The sequence below is a fragment of the Rhea americana genome, unplaced genomic scaffold, assembly GCF_003343005.1.
Source record: "Rhea americana isolate MKP2758 unplaced genomic scaffold, rheAme1 scaffold_118, whole genome shotgun sequence".
Classification (NCBI taxonomy): Eukaryota; Metazoa; Chordata; class Aves; order Rheiformes; family Rheidae; genus Rhea; species Rhea americana.
Window position 1 is genome coordinate 1,117,865 of NW_028185239.1, and position 15,785 is coordinate 1,133,649.

The 15,785-nt window shown below is 37.5% G+C and overlaps 1 protein-coding gene across 3 annotated transcripts in view; it reads left to right on the forward strand.

Moving 5' to 3' along the window:
- The window catches only part of CBLB (Cbl proto-oncogene B), a 142,094-nt gene that overhangs the window by 98,076 nt on the left and 28,233 nt on the right, over positions 1 to 15,785 (forward strand). For all 3 annotated transcript variants that reach the window (XM_085319146.1, XM_085319154.1, XM_085319161.1), the window contains exons 10-12: positions 294 to 497; positions 11,083 to 11,268; positions 13,618 to 13,983. In XM_085319146.1, the coding sequence (XP_085175272.1) occupies positions 294 to 497; positions 11,083 to 11,268; positions 13,618 to 13,983 (756 nt within the window). The remainder of the gene's footprint in view (positions 1 to 293; positions 498 to 11,082; positions 11,269 to 13,617; positions 13,984 to 15,785) is intronic.

The window sequence follows — 15,785 nt, forward strand, 5'->3', positions numbered from 1 at the left end:
CATCAGCATCAACAAGTGTTGTTGACTAGTCTTTTGTAACTAAGACGCAAGAGTGCTAGAAGTAGATTAGTTAGTTATTTATCTGTTGAGTTGTATTCAGACAGCATTTATATTGCATATATACCAGTAATCTGTTACAAATCTGTTTCCTATTTACTCCAGCGTTTCCTTTGCAAGCTGATAGAGACCATATAGAGGACATTTTCGTGTAGAAGTACGTAAGATTTCATATTTTAATACTTCTTAAGTGCTTCTTTTTTTTAAGAATGTATGTACTTATTTGTTTTGCTCAGGAATCCGATGGCCAAGGCTGTCCTTTCTGCCGCTGTGAAATCAAAGGAACTGAACCAATTATTGTGGATCCCTTTGACCCAAGGGATGAAAACTCCAGATGCTGCAGTATTATTGATAGCTTTAGTATGCCCATGTTGGACTTGGATGATGATGATGATAGAGAAGAATCTTTAATGATGAATCGTTTGGCTTCTGTTCGAAAGGTAATTTTTTACATATTGCACAATAGGTAAAGCTCTGTGTTTGTAAATGAATTTGTCTGTACTTGTGAAGAGTGAGAGGTCATATCTGAAACCGTGGGTTTCAACAGCTCACTAAAGAGATCTTAGGTTGGAAAAACAAAATACATCAATACTGCAGCAGGAAGACTGAAGTTGAAAACGAAAAAAGAGTCTCAAATTCTTAGCTGATGTAATTGGGTTAACCCTTCTTTGTATTGGAAGAAGCATTGGTTACACCAGCTGGTACCCTTATCCGAAATATTAGATGCTTTATGGAATGTTCCCTGAATGGTCATTTGTAAGAAGCACAAAATTTCATAAATATAGAATATATTGTCAGTTTTCTTCATCTCTCTGGGTACCTGTGCTCAGGTGCTTTAAGATTAAATGTGAGATTCTAATCAGACAATAAATATTATTGCTCTGTAAGGGGTGGCCCTGAACCAGATTCCCACATGCACCTTTTAAACATGCTTTACATGAGTTACTGCTTTTTTTTTTCTGTAAAATAAAAAGCTGTGTTCTAATATTAAGCACCTGTAGGGGGAAGGGGGAAAAGGTATATAAAATTTGTCTTTTGCAATGTCTTTGTTCTTGAAATGCCCTGTGTTCACTTCTGGGATCTTTATTTAGTTGGTCATAGGAGATGTTATCACTAATAAGTAAGCACAAACATTAACAAAGTTTTATTTTATCCTGGTACTGTTCAGAATTCATTACTAGTTTAGTATTTCCAGAATAGATGTTGTCATTGGCCATGCAACACTGAATTTCAAATGCATTTTCTATGTTCTGCCTTTTACTAAGGTCATCTAGATGGAATAGTTGCCTTTGAAATTAGTTTCTTAACATCTTACTCTTCTATTTCCTTGTCATTGTTATTTGTTTAAAAAAGAAAAAAATAAAGTGTTTCAGTGTCATTTCTGAGATTATCTGCCAGTTAATATATGTATTCTGACACCCCTCCTAACCTCTCAAGTCATATGAATCATATTGTGTATAAAATACAGCATGGCCTACTCGTGACAACAGTTTGTCCTTCTTGCCTGGATTTAAATCTCAATCTGCAGCCAAACCTCTGTGAGATAGGCTTGAATTGATGGGCTTTTATAACATTATCTGTAACTTCCATGGTAAGGCAGAGTACATTATGCTTTTATCAAAGGAAGGAACAGTAGGGTTTACTATAAGAAGTGTCTTCAGCATCCATCAGCTGCTTTTGAGTACTTTGATTCTTGCTGTTGTTATGATGTTTCATAGTTCAATGAAAGACACCTGTTAGTATTTTTATCCCTGAAGTTTAGGAACACAATTTTTCAATTTTTGTTTACTCTTTTAATTCTTTATTTGCAACTGTTGAATTATCAAGTCATTTGGTGATTTTTGGCTTGCCCTTGCCTTCTTGGAAGTGTTACCAGTGCATATAGAATGATGCACTTAATCATGCCATCCTTGTGAAATATGTTTACAAACACTTCTATTAGCAATATCCTCTTCAGACTGGCCTGTGTCTTTTAATCATTATTTATTTTTTCCTGTTAAACAGAATTTCTTTAGAGCCTTCTGTAAGATGCACTTTTTTTTTTTCATGTGACATCTGTGATTACATAGCATTTTCCCCCTTCTCAGTGTTTATTTCTTGTTAATATTGTTAATATGGTACTGCATGATGGCTGTGTTGCATAGTCATTTGATTTTTTTGAAACACTGGAGATGAGATGACAGATATGATCAGGTAGTTCTTGCAACCAGCCCAGTGCTGCTGGTATTTTGTAATCTCAAAGAACATATTTGTCGGTTACTTCTTATTTATTGTGAAGATTTTCATATATTTCCTCAACATGCAGCTTCATCCTTGAAAACTGAGTGAACCGATTTTGTCTCAAATCATCTGGCTAGACTATGTGATAGTACTGAGAAAATTTTCTTGTGGCATATCTGATTAGCAGTAATTTAGGATGTTGGACTTACTGGAAGAAGAAGGTTCCAGGGACATGAACTTCTCACTGAAAATGCCTTTAGGGCTTCAAGCTGTGTTGCTGGAACATTTGAATAAAACTCTATTTTGCTGAAAGCCCTGTGGAGGACTCCTGMTGAAATGTTTCTAAACTGTTACTACTAAGTTTCGTTACCTTGTGGGACTTACACTTGAAATATGTTCATAATGCAAAGAATAGTTGCAGCAAGTTAATTTTATTCTGCCTTATGGAAGCACAGATAGTCATATCTATCATTGATTAAAGCACTGGTGTGGGTTTTGAAGTGAGCTCTTTTTGACAAACTGAAAAGCTGAAAAACTTTTTTCAGTTGTCATTAGCATTTAAAGAAGCTATAACTATGTGTTATCCCATGCTGTATCAGTATGAATTACCTTTTTATGCAGATTGGAAAGATAAACCTGCTGTTTATTTCCTAAAATCTAATTGCAAGAGGGCATTTGGGGAGCAAAGAGCCTTAATTTCTTGGGCAGATGAATGAATACGAGTTGAATATAAAAATACCCACTCTCCATTTTCTACTCCATCTCTGAAGCCTATTAATGAATAGGCAGAGGTGTCTAGATTGAATCCCAGATGGACCTCATATTCAGATTGCTTTAAAGAAAAGAATAATCACAAACCTACTTATTCATTCTTTAATGGAATGAGTAAATGGATCAACTTTAAGAAAAATGAATCATTCTTGCCAGGTGTTGTGTATGAGTGATCAGCAACAGATCAGCTGTAACAGAGGCTTCAGATAAATGTACTGCAGTTAGTATATCTGCCTTATCAAGCAGCTTTTCTTAAATTTCAAATTGTCTTCAGATATTTCTTTATGAAACAAGATGAGGAGTGGTGCCAGAACTTGGTGTCTCATTGCTGAGAAATTTCTAACCCCATGGTATCAGATCAGCTAATGCAGTTRTTATTTGAATTGTCCGTACTCTCAGCTCTGTATTGTTTCTTGTAACCAACCTTTGCTGTCCTCATGTGGGTCATGAAATATCACAGAATCACAGAATGCTTGAGATTGGAAGGGACCTCTGCAGATCATCTAGTCCAACTCCCCTGCTCAAGCAGGGTCATCTAGAGCATGTTAGACAGGGTTGTGTCCAGGCGGGTTTTGAATATCGCCAGAGAGGGAGACTCCTGGGCAACCTCTTCCAGTGCTCTGTCACTCTCACAGTGAAGAAATTCCTCCTCCCATTCAGGTGGAACTTTCTGTGGTTCGGTTTGTGCCTGTTGCCTCTTGTCCTGTTGCTGGGCACCACTGAGAAGAGTCTGGTCCCATCCCCTTGATACCTTCCCTTAAGGTATTTATGCACATTGATAAGATCCCCCCTCAATCTTCTCTTCCCCAGGCTAAACAGGCTCAGCCCTCACAGCCTTTCCTCCTAGGGCAGACTCTCCAGCCCTCTCATCATCCTCGTAGCCCTACGCTGGGCTCTCTCCAGTAGCTCCATGTCTCTCTTGTCCTGGGGAGCCCAGAACTGGACACAGTACTTGAGATGAGGCCTCCTCAGGGCTGAGTAGAGGGGCAGGATCACCCCCCTCCACCTGCTGGCAACATTCTTCCCAGTGCACCCCAGGAGACCATTGGCCTTCCTGGCCACAAGGGCACATTGGTGTCTAACAGTTAACTTGTCTGCCAGAATTCCCAGGTCCTTCTCTGCAGAGCTGCTTTCTAGGAGGTCAACCCCCAAGCTGTACTGGTGCCTGAGATTATTCCTACCTAGGTGCAGGACCCTGCATTTGCCTTTTTTGAACTTCATGAGGTTCCTCTCTGCTCATCTCTCCAGGCTGTCCAGGTTGCTGCTAAGTGGCAGCACAGCATTCTGGTGTATCAGCCACCCCTCCCAGTTTTGTATCATCAGCAAACTTGCTGAGGGAGGCACACTATCCCTTCATTAAGGTCATTGATGACTAAGTTGAACAAGACTGGTCCCAGTCCTGACCCTTGGGGGGCACCACTAGCTACAGGCCTCCAACTAGACTCTGCACCACTGATGACAACCCTCTGCCTTTCAGCCAGTTCTCAATCCACCTCACTGCCCTCTCGTCTAACCCACACTTGCTGAGCCTATGAGGACATTACAGGAAGATAGTGCCAAAAGCCTTACTGAAGTCAAGATAAACAACATCCACTGCTCTCCCCTCATCTACCCAGCCAGTCATTCCATCATAGAAGGCCATCAGATTGGTTGAGCATGATTTCCCCTTGGTGGAACCATGCCAGCTACTCCTGATCACCTTCTTTTCCTCCACATGCTTAGAGATGACATCTAGAATGAGCTGTTCCATCATCTTCCCAGGGATGGAGGTGAGGCTGACTAGCCTTTAGTTGCCAGGGTCCTCTTCCTTGTCCTTTTTGAGGGCTGGTGTGGCATTGGCTTTATTCCAGTCCTCAGGCACCTCTCCAGTTCTCCAAGACCTTTCAAAGATGATGGAGAGTGGCCTAGTGATAATATCCACCAGTTCGCTCAACACTCATGGGTGCATCCCATTGGGGCCTGTAGATTTGTGGATGTCAGGTTTGCCTAAATGATCTCTAACCTGATTCTCCTCGACCAAGGGGAAGTGTTCCTTTCTCCAGACTTTCTCTCTTGTCTTCAGGCTCTGGGATTCCTGAGGGCTGCCCTTAGCAGTAAAGACTGAAGYAAAGAAGGCATTCAGTAACTCTACCTTCTATATATCCTTCATCACCAGGACACCCACCGCATTCAGCAGCAGGCCCACATTTTCCCTAGTCTTTCTTTTGCTACTGATGTATTTGAAGAAGCCCTTCTTGTTGTCTTTGACACCCCTTGCCAGATTTAACTCAGATAGGCCTTGGCCTTCTTCGTTGCATCTCTGCAATGTCCTCTGACAATGTTGCTATATTCCTCCCAAGTCACCTATCCCTTTTTTGACATTCTGTGTACTTCCTTCTGTCTCAGTTTTGCTAGGAGCAGATCTCCTGCCCCCTTTGCCTGACTGCTTACTCATAGGAATGCAGTGATCTTGAGCTTTGAGGAAGTGATGCTTGAATGTTAACCAGCTGTTTTGGATTCCCCTTCCTTTTAGGGCCCTAACCCATGGGATTCCTCCACGTAGGTCCCTGAAGAGGCTAAAGTTTGCTCTCCGAAATTTGCCTTAAAAATGTGCAGATTATAGGTTCAGGCAAACATTTTTAAAAGGGAGCATTTCTTTCATTTTTTTGAAGAAGGCATTTTGAGTCTCCAGTAGACTATTTGTATTACTCTGTAGTCTTTAATACTCCATTGTCCAAGTGAATTAAGTGATCTGTCACTCTGTCTTGCTCAAGATCTAAGTCAACTGTATCAAGCTAGAAAGAAGGAAAACAAGAAAAGTACATAGTGCAGGAGTTCTTGTTAAGACCAAAAAATTTTGAATTTATAGATGCTAAGATAACAGTATAATCCAAATAAAACATTATTATTGCATCAGACCATGGAGGGAAGCCCTAACAGTGTAGGAGACCATGAAGTTTTCAGTAGTTTAAAGTAAGTTCACATTCTCTAAGGACATTTCCTTCTGAAACTACATGAAAAGTAACCTGTCCATGGAGTTACTGATTCTTTGAAATTAATTTCATAGTTGTCCAAGCACAACAAAACTGACTTTGAATCACACTGTTGACTTTAAAATATTTAGAAGAGGTCAGCAAAACTGAAAGCCACGGCTTCTCATGACTTGTTTTTTTCCAGAGGATGAGTTTGTATGGACTTAACAAATCATGATAAAAGACTTTGTTTCTCAGAATAGAGAGAACCCTTTCTAGTTTTCAAATCTTTTTTGTGGTAATGATTGTTCTGAGAAAGGCATATACTACATAATAATAGAGTTTCAACTTTCATCATACAAAATATGGAAGCACCTGAAAAAAACCTTCAAATATGTATCCTGGCATTTCCCCTGTCCATAAATTCTTATGCTCACTCATTGACACTCCTATGTCAATTATTTCTTAATGGTACACTTGTTTTATAGGTGTTTATTAAAATCATTCCTCACAACTGGAGAGTCTTTAACTACTTAGTTTACAGTACTTGGAAAAAGAGATATAAATGCTGGGAGACAGTGTGCCTCTCTTGGTTAGAACGCATCCTACTGATGCCATAGGCAGTCATCTTTGTGCTGGCTCTCACAGCCTTAGGCTGACTCCAGTCCCTGGCTTCACATACATTTTGTTGGTTCAATAGATGAAAGATCAAAGAACAGACCTACTTAGCTATGCAAAACACGTTTGCAGCCATCAGTGTTAAGTGATGTTACTTTATATCTTCATCCACAAAAACTTAAGTCCGGCTGGTACTAATCTGCCTATGTTGCAACTTGCCTTAACAAGAAATAAATGAATTGCGAGTTACTCTTATCTAATTATATCTAAAGCTAATTTAATGAAACTTCAGGGGACTATTTGGGAATATCATATGAAAAATCTACTTCTGGTGTAAGTCTGCTTGGATCTTCTTGAAGGTCTCGTTATGCAATCTGTAAATTGTTGAGTTAGCTCCAGCAGCACACTAGCAGTCAAGATAATACTCCTGCATCAGTCACTTGTTTAGGGTTTTTGTTCAGTATGTTTTTAATATATGCCTATCTGGCAGAAAGGCATTTAAAACAGTAGATTTGATAACCCAAATGCTAATACTTCCATCACGGAAAGCTTCCCTAGAAGCTGTAATTCATATCAGAAGCAGCCTTGCTTCAGGCAAGTTCAGAACCACTAGGGGCAGTCTGATACCGGTATTTGCCAGTAATAAATATGTCTGATTAAATAACACAACTGTGGTCTGCTCTGCAGTACAATTGTAAAATAGGTCGCAGCTGCTTTTCCCTTGGCAACATTCACGCCAACCAGATGATATCCGTGTTGTTGCAAAGGAGTCTCTGTTCTTCTCCTTAATTACATTTTTATTGCACAGGTTGTGTTGCAACAGAGCTCCTTTATCTGCTGAAGATCTGTCTTCTGTCACTGCTGGTTCATTTGTATTAGTTTGTCTTAATCGCTTGCTTGTTTTATTTATTTATTTATTTATTACTATGCTACTCTCGTTGCTTCTTTATTTCTATTGAACAGCAAATTCAGAGAAATCTCTAGTAGGTGACAAACAAAAAAACATTAAGTCACTTAGACCTCCGGGGAAGTGTGTTTTCTGAGAGATGATACTCCATACGAGAAGAGAAGTTAATAAGTACAAATCTATTAATGCTCCTGTGTCTGCATGAAGTACAGCCATCTTGTTGGTGTAGCTGTCAACAAACACGAAACAATGATGTAGCTAAACAGTTAGGATGGGGTAAGGAGTATGATAGAAATCTGATACTGATTGCTGAAGAAAGCTTGTTTGCTACTGTAGAGAGGTTTTTCTGTTGTTGTTGTTTATTTTTAGTATCAGTAGGTGTAAATGAGGATCCACAATTTTAAGATTCTCTCAGCAAAGCATCCTCTCTCCAGCACCGGGCAGTGACATGGATTCTGTTTCTTTCTAGGGGACAGTAACTGCTTTTCTTATCAGCTGTTGGTTCCCCCCCCCCCCACCTCCCCACTCCTAAGTTATTATTTAGAGAACTGGCTATCACCAGTTCTCTTCCTGACATCGTTTGGGACTACAGCATATAATGATAGTATTATGGCTGTAGGCTGTGGTAGTTCAAGGGACACTGAAGTATTTTGCTATTCTGAAACAATAAATTAATACAAGTTTACATTGAAGTCCTTTCACACTCTTAATGGAAACTTCCAGTTTCCATTTTATTTTGGTAGATGTGGTTTACTATGCAGGGAATAGAGTTGGTAGAAATAGCTAACTACCAAATATACGTGGAACTGAGAGTTTGTTGTGTAAGTTAATCTCCATTTTTAGCAGGGCCCCATTGAAGAAAGAGCGTATCCTTTTGCAAAGTGATTCTTCAGAGCAGATCTGTGTAAGAGAAGATTGTATTAGGTAAACCAATAGGTAAAAGTGGTGGATGTTCTGAAAATGCTGTCAGCAAAATGTTGTTCAGATTAGCTAGGGGTTCACATAGCTACAGGCAGTGTAACATTTGTGACTCTGTCAAGTTGCTCCCTCAGGAAGTCAGGTTAATTAATGCAGTGGTGCAACAATTTGAACATGTAAAATTCTCAACAATCTTTCCTGCCCCATACTCTTATTTTCAGTATTTAGTATTTGTATTACTCTTAGTTTCCAACCTCCATTACATATAGGATTATTTCTTAGTTCTTTTGGAACAGTTCACTGCTGACTGAGACACGGCATGTTACATAACACCATATAATTTAAAGACTTACTAAAGCACTGTCATTTAATTTTAAACAATTATATTTTATTGGTGATGCAGACTTGCTTATTTGGTTCTATGGCAGGTTTGTGGAATAAATTTATTTTCTATCTGATGCTGAAAGCAAGGTGTTGACTATAGTATATTATATGTCTCTTGTCTTTTAGAAACACTTGGTGAGGTGTATAACTGTACTTTGAAAACTGATGTTGTTAAATGATACAGTGTTTATTATATTACTCAGCTGGTAGATGCTTTCTATTAAGTAAAAGGAATTGCCATTCAGTATATAATCACTTTATAATTATGGTTGCTCAGACATGCTTGTAAAATACATATATAACCTACTTATTCAATTAGTTCCATATCTGTAATGTCCGGAGAAACTGAGCACCTCACACTCATTACTGTGTCTGTCCTCACAGTCTTCCAGGCGGGGTTAGGGATGTGTGTGTCCATTTCACCAGTTAAAGGAAACAAAAATTAACAGCCATCTTCAGACCACTTAATATGTACCTTGTGACCACTTCTCCATTGCAAAGGTGGAGATCTAGGGTCTGGTAGCCGTGAAGAGCATGACATCTGAATTGCTCGCAGATCTATTGAAATTGAATTGAATGTGTAGTCATGACACTGAATTTACAGATTTACCAGATGGCAATCTCTTTGGCCGTGGAATTGAGCCTGAGCCTTCTAGCTCATACATGAGTGCCCTAAGCACCTCCTTACTACTACTTCTCCTTGCTTCTTGCAATAATACTGTGGTGGCTTCTATTTCTGAGGGAGGTCTAGTAGCAGTTCCAATTGTACAGAGTAGAATATTAAACTAGATTTAGTATGAAGTGTTGTATATGGAATTGGGATACTAGATCCTTTTCCTGCATCTGCCTTTGAGCTTATGAAGTTTTCAGTAACCTGATCAAATTCTTTCATATATTCGCCATATGTAAAGAAAAGTAATGTTGCTTTTTTGTTTACCTTGCTCAAGAACTTCCTTGAATAGCAGCCTAACTTGATGAAGAAAGTATGTAACTTTATTATACTGATCCAGTCCCTATCGTTATTACAGCATGTACAATATTTGTGATAAACCAAAACATTTAAAAGTGGTAAAAGGTTTTATTGATGTGATTTATCCTAGATATGGGAGTATTAATTTTTGTTAGCATTTTTATATGCTTGATTTAGAATGGTAGCAGGTGGTTTGCCTCTATAACCAGGCTATATGGTGAGATTTTAGAATGCCTTAGTGCCCAGGTGGTCTGAGGCTGGTACTTGGTGTGATTGTCTTCCAGCTATTCAGTCTATTGCCCAGGAAAGCTCAGAATAGCATAAATGCCAAGTTTTACCTACAGTGCAGTGATACAAACACAGTGGGTTTGCAGATGTACCTTTAACTCATTTATTTAAATAAGTCAACTGTTTGTTAAAACTGAACCAGACAAGGTTCAGGAACAGGTTGCAAAAATGAGTGTAGCCTGGATTGATGATTGATTTTGGTTCTGATTGTTTTACAACTTATATTTTACATTTAAATATTTAAAATGATCTTTTAAATGAGAACTAGTCAACACAGCCATTGTGCCTGTGGACTTGAAAGGACAAGTCAAGAAAATAAATCATCATTTGTCACTTGATGTTAAATATGTGTGTGTGTGTGTCATTAGTTTAATATTTGCTGAAATGGTAAAATGAATGCAGTTGTAAAATAATTTTTGTAAATCATCTCAAATGAAAGGGGAAAGGAACTACTTTGAAACTTGCTGACTTGAAGATGATTTTGATTAGTAAGTTTTCAGAAGCCACATACATTCAATTTTCTGAAGTATAATTTGGAAGTGSGCTGTGATAAACAGAGGATATCACAGGGCTCCAGCATTAAAAAAATACAAAATTTTAGATTGAGTATTCTCTATTGCTGAAAAGTTTTTAAGAATAAGGGTACTAGAGTACAGAAAACTTTTTAAATATTTTGTGATCATTTCCTTTACTGCAGCAGTGTAGATGACTTGATTTTTTTTTAGAAGAATGCATATTCCAAATAGTTTGTTTATTTTCATCATGAGTTAATATGGATCTTAGTTAATTTTCAGGTAGAATGACCTGTATGCTCCTTTTTTTCAGTACCTATAAGCTGAATACTTATATTACCTAGTAATTAAGACTAGCGGGGTATTCATTATGATAAATGACTCTGCACAAATACCTGACAAGTACCAAATGTTTTAGTTATTATGGAATGAAGGTTGTTTAATTAATGATCAGGTAAATTATAATAATTTTTTTCCGTCTTGAAGTGCAATGAGAGACAGAATTCACCAGTGACGTCTCCAGGATCTTCTCCACTTGCACAGAGAAGAAAACCACTTCCAGACCCCCTGCAAATCCCACATCTTAGTCTTCCACCTGTACCTCCTCGTCTGGATCTTATTCAGAAGGGAGTAGCACGATCACCATGTGCCAGCCCAACTGGATCACCAAAGGTAAATCAGGCTGAGCTGTATTTCTTTTTATCTGAAAAATCATACTTGCTTATTTATTTTGGAAAATTGACTAGTAAGAAATTTTGCATTTTCTTTTTCAGAAGTTCTGGCCAAAAGATCAAAATGTCTCATAGCTTAGAAGAACTGTAGATTAGATCAATATTAAGTCCTCTGAAGACTCTCATCTCCTTCAGTTRGCTTTGGCCAGCGCCTGTCCCTTTGCATAGCCACCTGATTATAGTTAAATTTGTTGGTCACATGTGACCTCTGTTAGTCTGATGGTTATATTGCACTTAGTTATGCTCAGAATTTTAAAGATAACAGTTTGACATTTCTGTAAAGGATCATCCCTATCTAAGAAAACCTGATTCACAAAAATAAATAGAAATGAAAGTTTCCTAAAAGTAGTTTTAAACGTAATTATCTCATTAAAATTACATGCTGTTCACTAATGACAATTCATGCTCATTTCCACAGTATCCTGGCAAGAGAAATATGTGCAGACACACTGCTTTCAAACTTTCAGGTGTTGTGTATTAGGACTCAGGTTTCAGGGAAAGTAATGACTGTAGCTAATAAATTATATGCTATGTTCCGTGAAACAAATGATGCTAAAGAGTTACCTATTTTTTTTAAGTGGATAAAGATGAGGGAAAACAAATACTATGTTATTTTCTGGTATAAGTTGATCATTTTGTTGCAATTGTTAGATAGGGAGGGTGAATTAGATTTGAATTTTTATTTTTGTTTAGGAATTCAAATTGCATTTTGACAGCATAAATAGAAACCTGTAGATTGAAAATAATGCAGTATTAAGTACTCTATTTTGCCAAATTTTTACCTTTAAGCTTGAAAATCCACTTAAAAAAAAATCTAGTTGTATAAAATTTAGAGGAAAAATAGATATTTAATGAATGTTTGTTTCCTTATCAATCTTCTCTCACTGTTTATTATTATAGAAGGAAAATTACAACACTGAGAATATATGCTAACCATTTGGCACATATATGCTAACCATTTGGCACATCCATTACATTTGTATATTTTATATGTATAATGTAAAATAAGTATATTTTATAATATACAATGTTCATGGCTAAATAGAAAATCAGAAATACCACCAGTGTTGCTTAAATTTTTTTAACTAAAGTTAATTGGACAACACTCTCCTTTTTCCATGAAGTTTTTACTGAAAGCAAAAGTAAAATATTTCTGGGGGTGCAAGAGAAGTAAGGTGAGGAGTGACAAGGATCTAATTTCCTATTTTTTAAAAAAAGATATCTGCCAAGATTTTTTCGTGTAGTCAAAAATCTGTTCTCTCTTTCTACAGTGGAGRACAATTAAAAGAAAGAAATTTGGACCCAACTGTTTTTGTTGCAGCCTTGACAGTCAGAATAACTGTTTTTCTTGACTAGAAATCGAATTATAATTTTTTAATATAATATACTGTCCTATTTATGTTAATAGGTCTGCAGATAGAATAACTCACTTTTCAATGTAAGTAATGTGTAAAGAGGCTGCACTAAAAATGCATAGAGGGTTAACCTGTGAAGTGAGACCAAATATCATTTTTGCTTCAAAAATTTTGTGGATTCACTGTCTTGAAGTGGTAATATTATGAAGGCAGAGCCATGAAAATAACATTTTACAATGAAGAGAATCTTCCTAGTATTTATTAGGATAACTGATGGAGGAGAAAAACATCTCCTGAAAACCTAGGATGACTTGAGCATAGTTTTGTAAACTGCTGTTAGTAATTCCCTTGCAATGAGAGTACTTTGTTTTTCTCTCAGATGAGCGCTCTTAGAAGCTTTGTAAATATCTATGTGTATTTCTGATTACTAAAAAGCTGAAAAACAAGTTATAGTACACACAATTTTCCAGAATATTTCACCATTTATGACTCAGTTACATTCTGAAAAAGGAAGCACTCTGGCAAAGATTGTTTACAGATGAGCTTGTTGTAAACATAAATGAATACCAAGCATGTTACTTGAAAAACTGAACTGCAATTCAAACATATTTGGCATTCTAACAACGTGTAGCATGTAGAGAATGGAGTCATCCCTAGTTACATCAGTGAAAACAAAATACTTATCTTCCTCCTCCTCCCAACTTCCTTCCTCAGATTCCTTGCGCTGCAGCAGAAATGGAGTGCACGTTCTGAAGAGAGCATGTGTACTCACGAGCTCTTCTGAGCACAAAACAAGCCTAATGCTTAACCTAATGGAAGTTCTTTTCTGATGCCTTGAAAATATCTTGTTCAGAAAATATAAAGCCATACTTGGTCATGAGAGAGATATGTATGCCTATAAGTAATAATTTTTAAAAACTTACTGTTTTGTTTAGTCTTCTCCTTGTATGGTGAGGAAACAAGACAAACCTTTGCCAGCACCTCCACCTCCCTTGAGAGATCCTCCACCGCCTCCCCCGGAAAGACCCCCTCCAATTCCACCAGACAACAGGCTAAGCAGACATCTGCATCATCCAGAAAGTGTGCCTTCCAGAGACCAGCCAATGCCCCTTGAAGGCTGGTGCCCCAGAGATGTGTTTGGGACAAGTCAGTTAGTCGGATGTCGAATAGGGAGTGATGCTTCCCCCAAACCAGGACTGACGGCAGTTTCAAACATAAATGGAAGGCATAACCGCTTAAGTTCTGAGACTGGATTTATGAGAAAACACAGACGTCACGAACTGCCTGCAGAAAGTGCCAAGGTAAGATACGTGCTGAAGGCTAAGATGATGTTCTAATCCAGCCTTGTCATGCATTGGCTAAAGTACTCTTTTGTATTGGTAAGCGTTGATCGGCTTTTTCTGAAACTTTCCTTTTAAGAATATGCTGGTCATAAATAACAGAAGAACTAATTAAATACTGCAGTTTGTAAAGCAGTGGTACATCAGGGGCTAACCTACAATATAATTTTAACATGAAGCCTTCAAAAAAAATGACTTGAAGAGAAAATTCTAGATTTGCTATATTCTAGCAAATGCATAGGGTTGGTGCATGATGATAACTTCAATTATGTAGCATCTCAAATCCGCTTTAGAGGTGTCTCGTGCCAAAATTGTTTATACATTTATTGATGGGATGAGAGATATTCCAGTTGCCGCTGTCACAGGTATGGTAATGGCTTGTTAACCCCTTCAATCTATGAATTATGTAATGTGTAAGGTGATATATACAAATATACTTAAATTGTCAACTCTGTTGTGTGTATTATTGCAAAAAATAGTTAAATGTTGTAATGATTAGGTTGTCTTGTTCATCAGTAAAACAGTATTTTTAAAAGAGCATTAAATCAGTTATCATGTTCAGTGTAATCTAATGGAAAGTATCTAACCTGCCTTGACCGTAAGAAACAGAGCCAACCAATACATCCAAAGCCAAGTTAATTATAGAATAGTTTATTGTATGCRTTTATTACTGACTACATTGGCAGCATCCTCAAAGAGCTCAATGTGCAGCCCCAATGTTACATTGCTTTTTTTGATATTATCATCAGTACTATAAACTTTATTGAGGAAATTAGTGTTGCAATCCTCTTGTATCTACACTTCTGTTTTTCAGTTGTTTACAATAATACGCATTTCTTTAGCTGTTTTTTTTCCTCCTTTGTAAAACCTGACAAGAGTCAGGTTATTAAATAAGAGCAATAAAATCAGTGGCAGATATCTCAGTTCTGCCTCCAAATTTAGAAGTAAGCAAACGCTCGATTATGGGTTTGCTGATCCTAACCTTCTTGAAAGAAAATTTTATACTAACATTATATATCTTCCTTGTACTTGTCAAAATATGTCCTGTATGTCATACTACATTGCTGATGTATAGAGAGGCTGAGACATGCTTCACCTTCAATGAAAAAAATTGTTACAGGACCACAAGGTAGGAAGAGGGAGAAAAAGTCATGCAAGATGGATAGTTTTTCTTTTATGCCAGTACATCTCACYTGCCGTGCTTTGAGAATATAGAAGAGAGAAGGGAGTAGAAAATGGTGAATAAGTAGGCAGGAGACATGAAGGTGTAGAGAGAGAGGGAAAAAAAGAGTGGGAAAAAGGCAAGGAAAAAAGCTCAACCATGAGATATACATGAAGTACTGGCAACTGCTGGAAATTAAAACATCTATCTACTGCTTTTTTTTTTGACCACAGAGAGCTATGCTCAGAGCTATGCTGTTTTACAATCAAAAGATTACCAGACAGGGAGAACAAAAAGTAATGAAATTATACTAGCTATCTCTACTGATTTACTGAAATTTTAACAGGAAATTAAATCCAGCATGACTTTTAAGGTATGGATTGTGCTTCAGCTTTAGCAACCTGTCACTTTCTTAAAATTTCATAAAAGAAATCACACATGCTTACTCTATTGCTAGCCATCATTTCTGAGAACAGTAAGAAACAAGACTGCCTGTAGACCAGGGAAATAGATGGTTAGATGCAGATTTGAGTACAGAGATTCTTGCTATCCTTTTCTGTTTTCACTGGGGTTTTAATTCTCTTGCTCTGATAAAATCGTA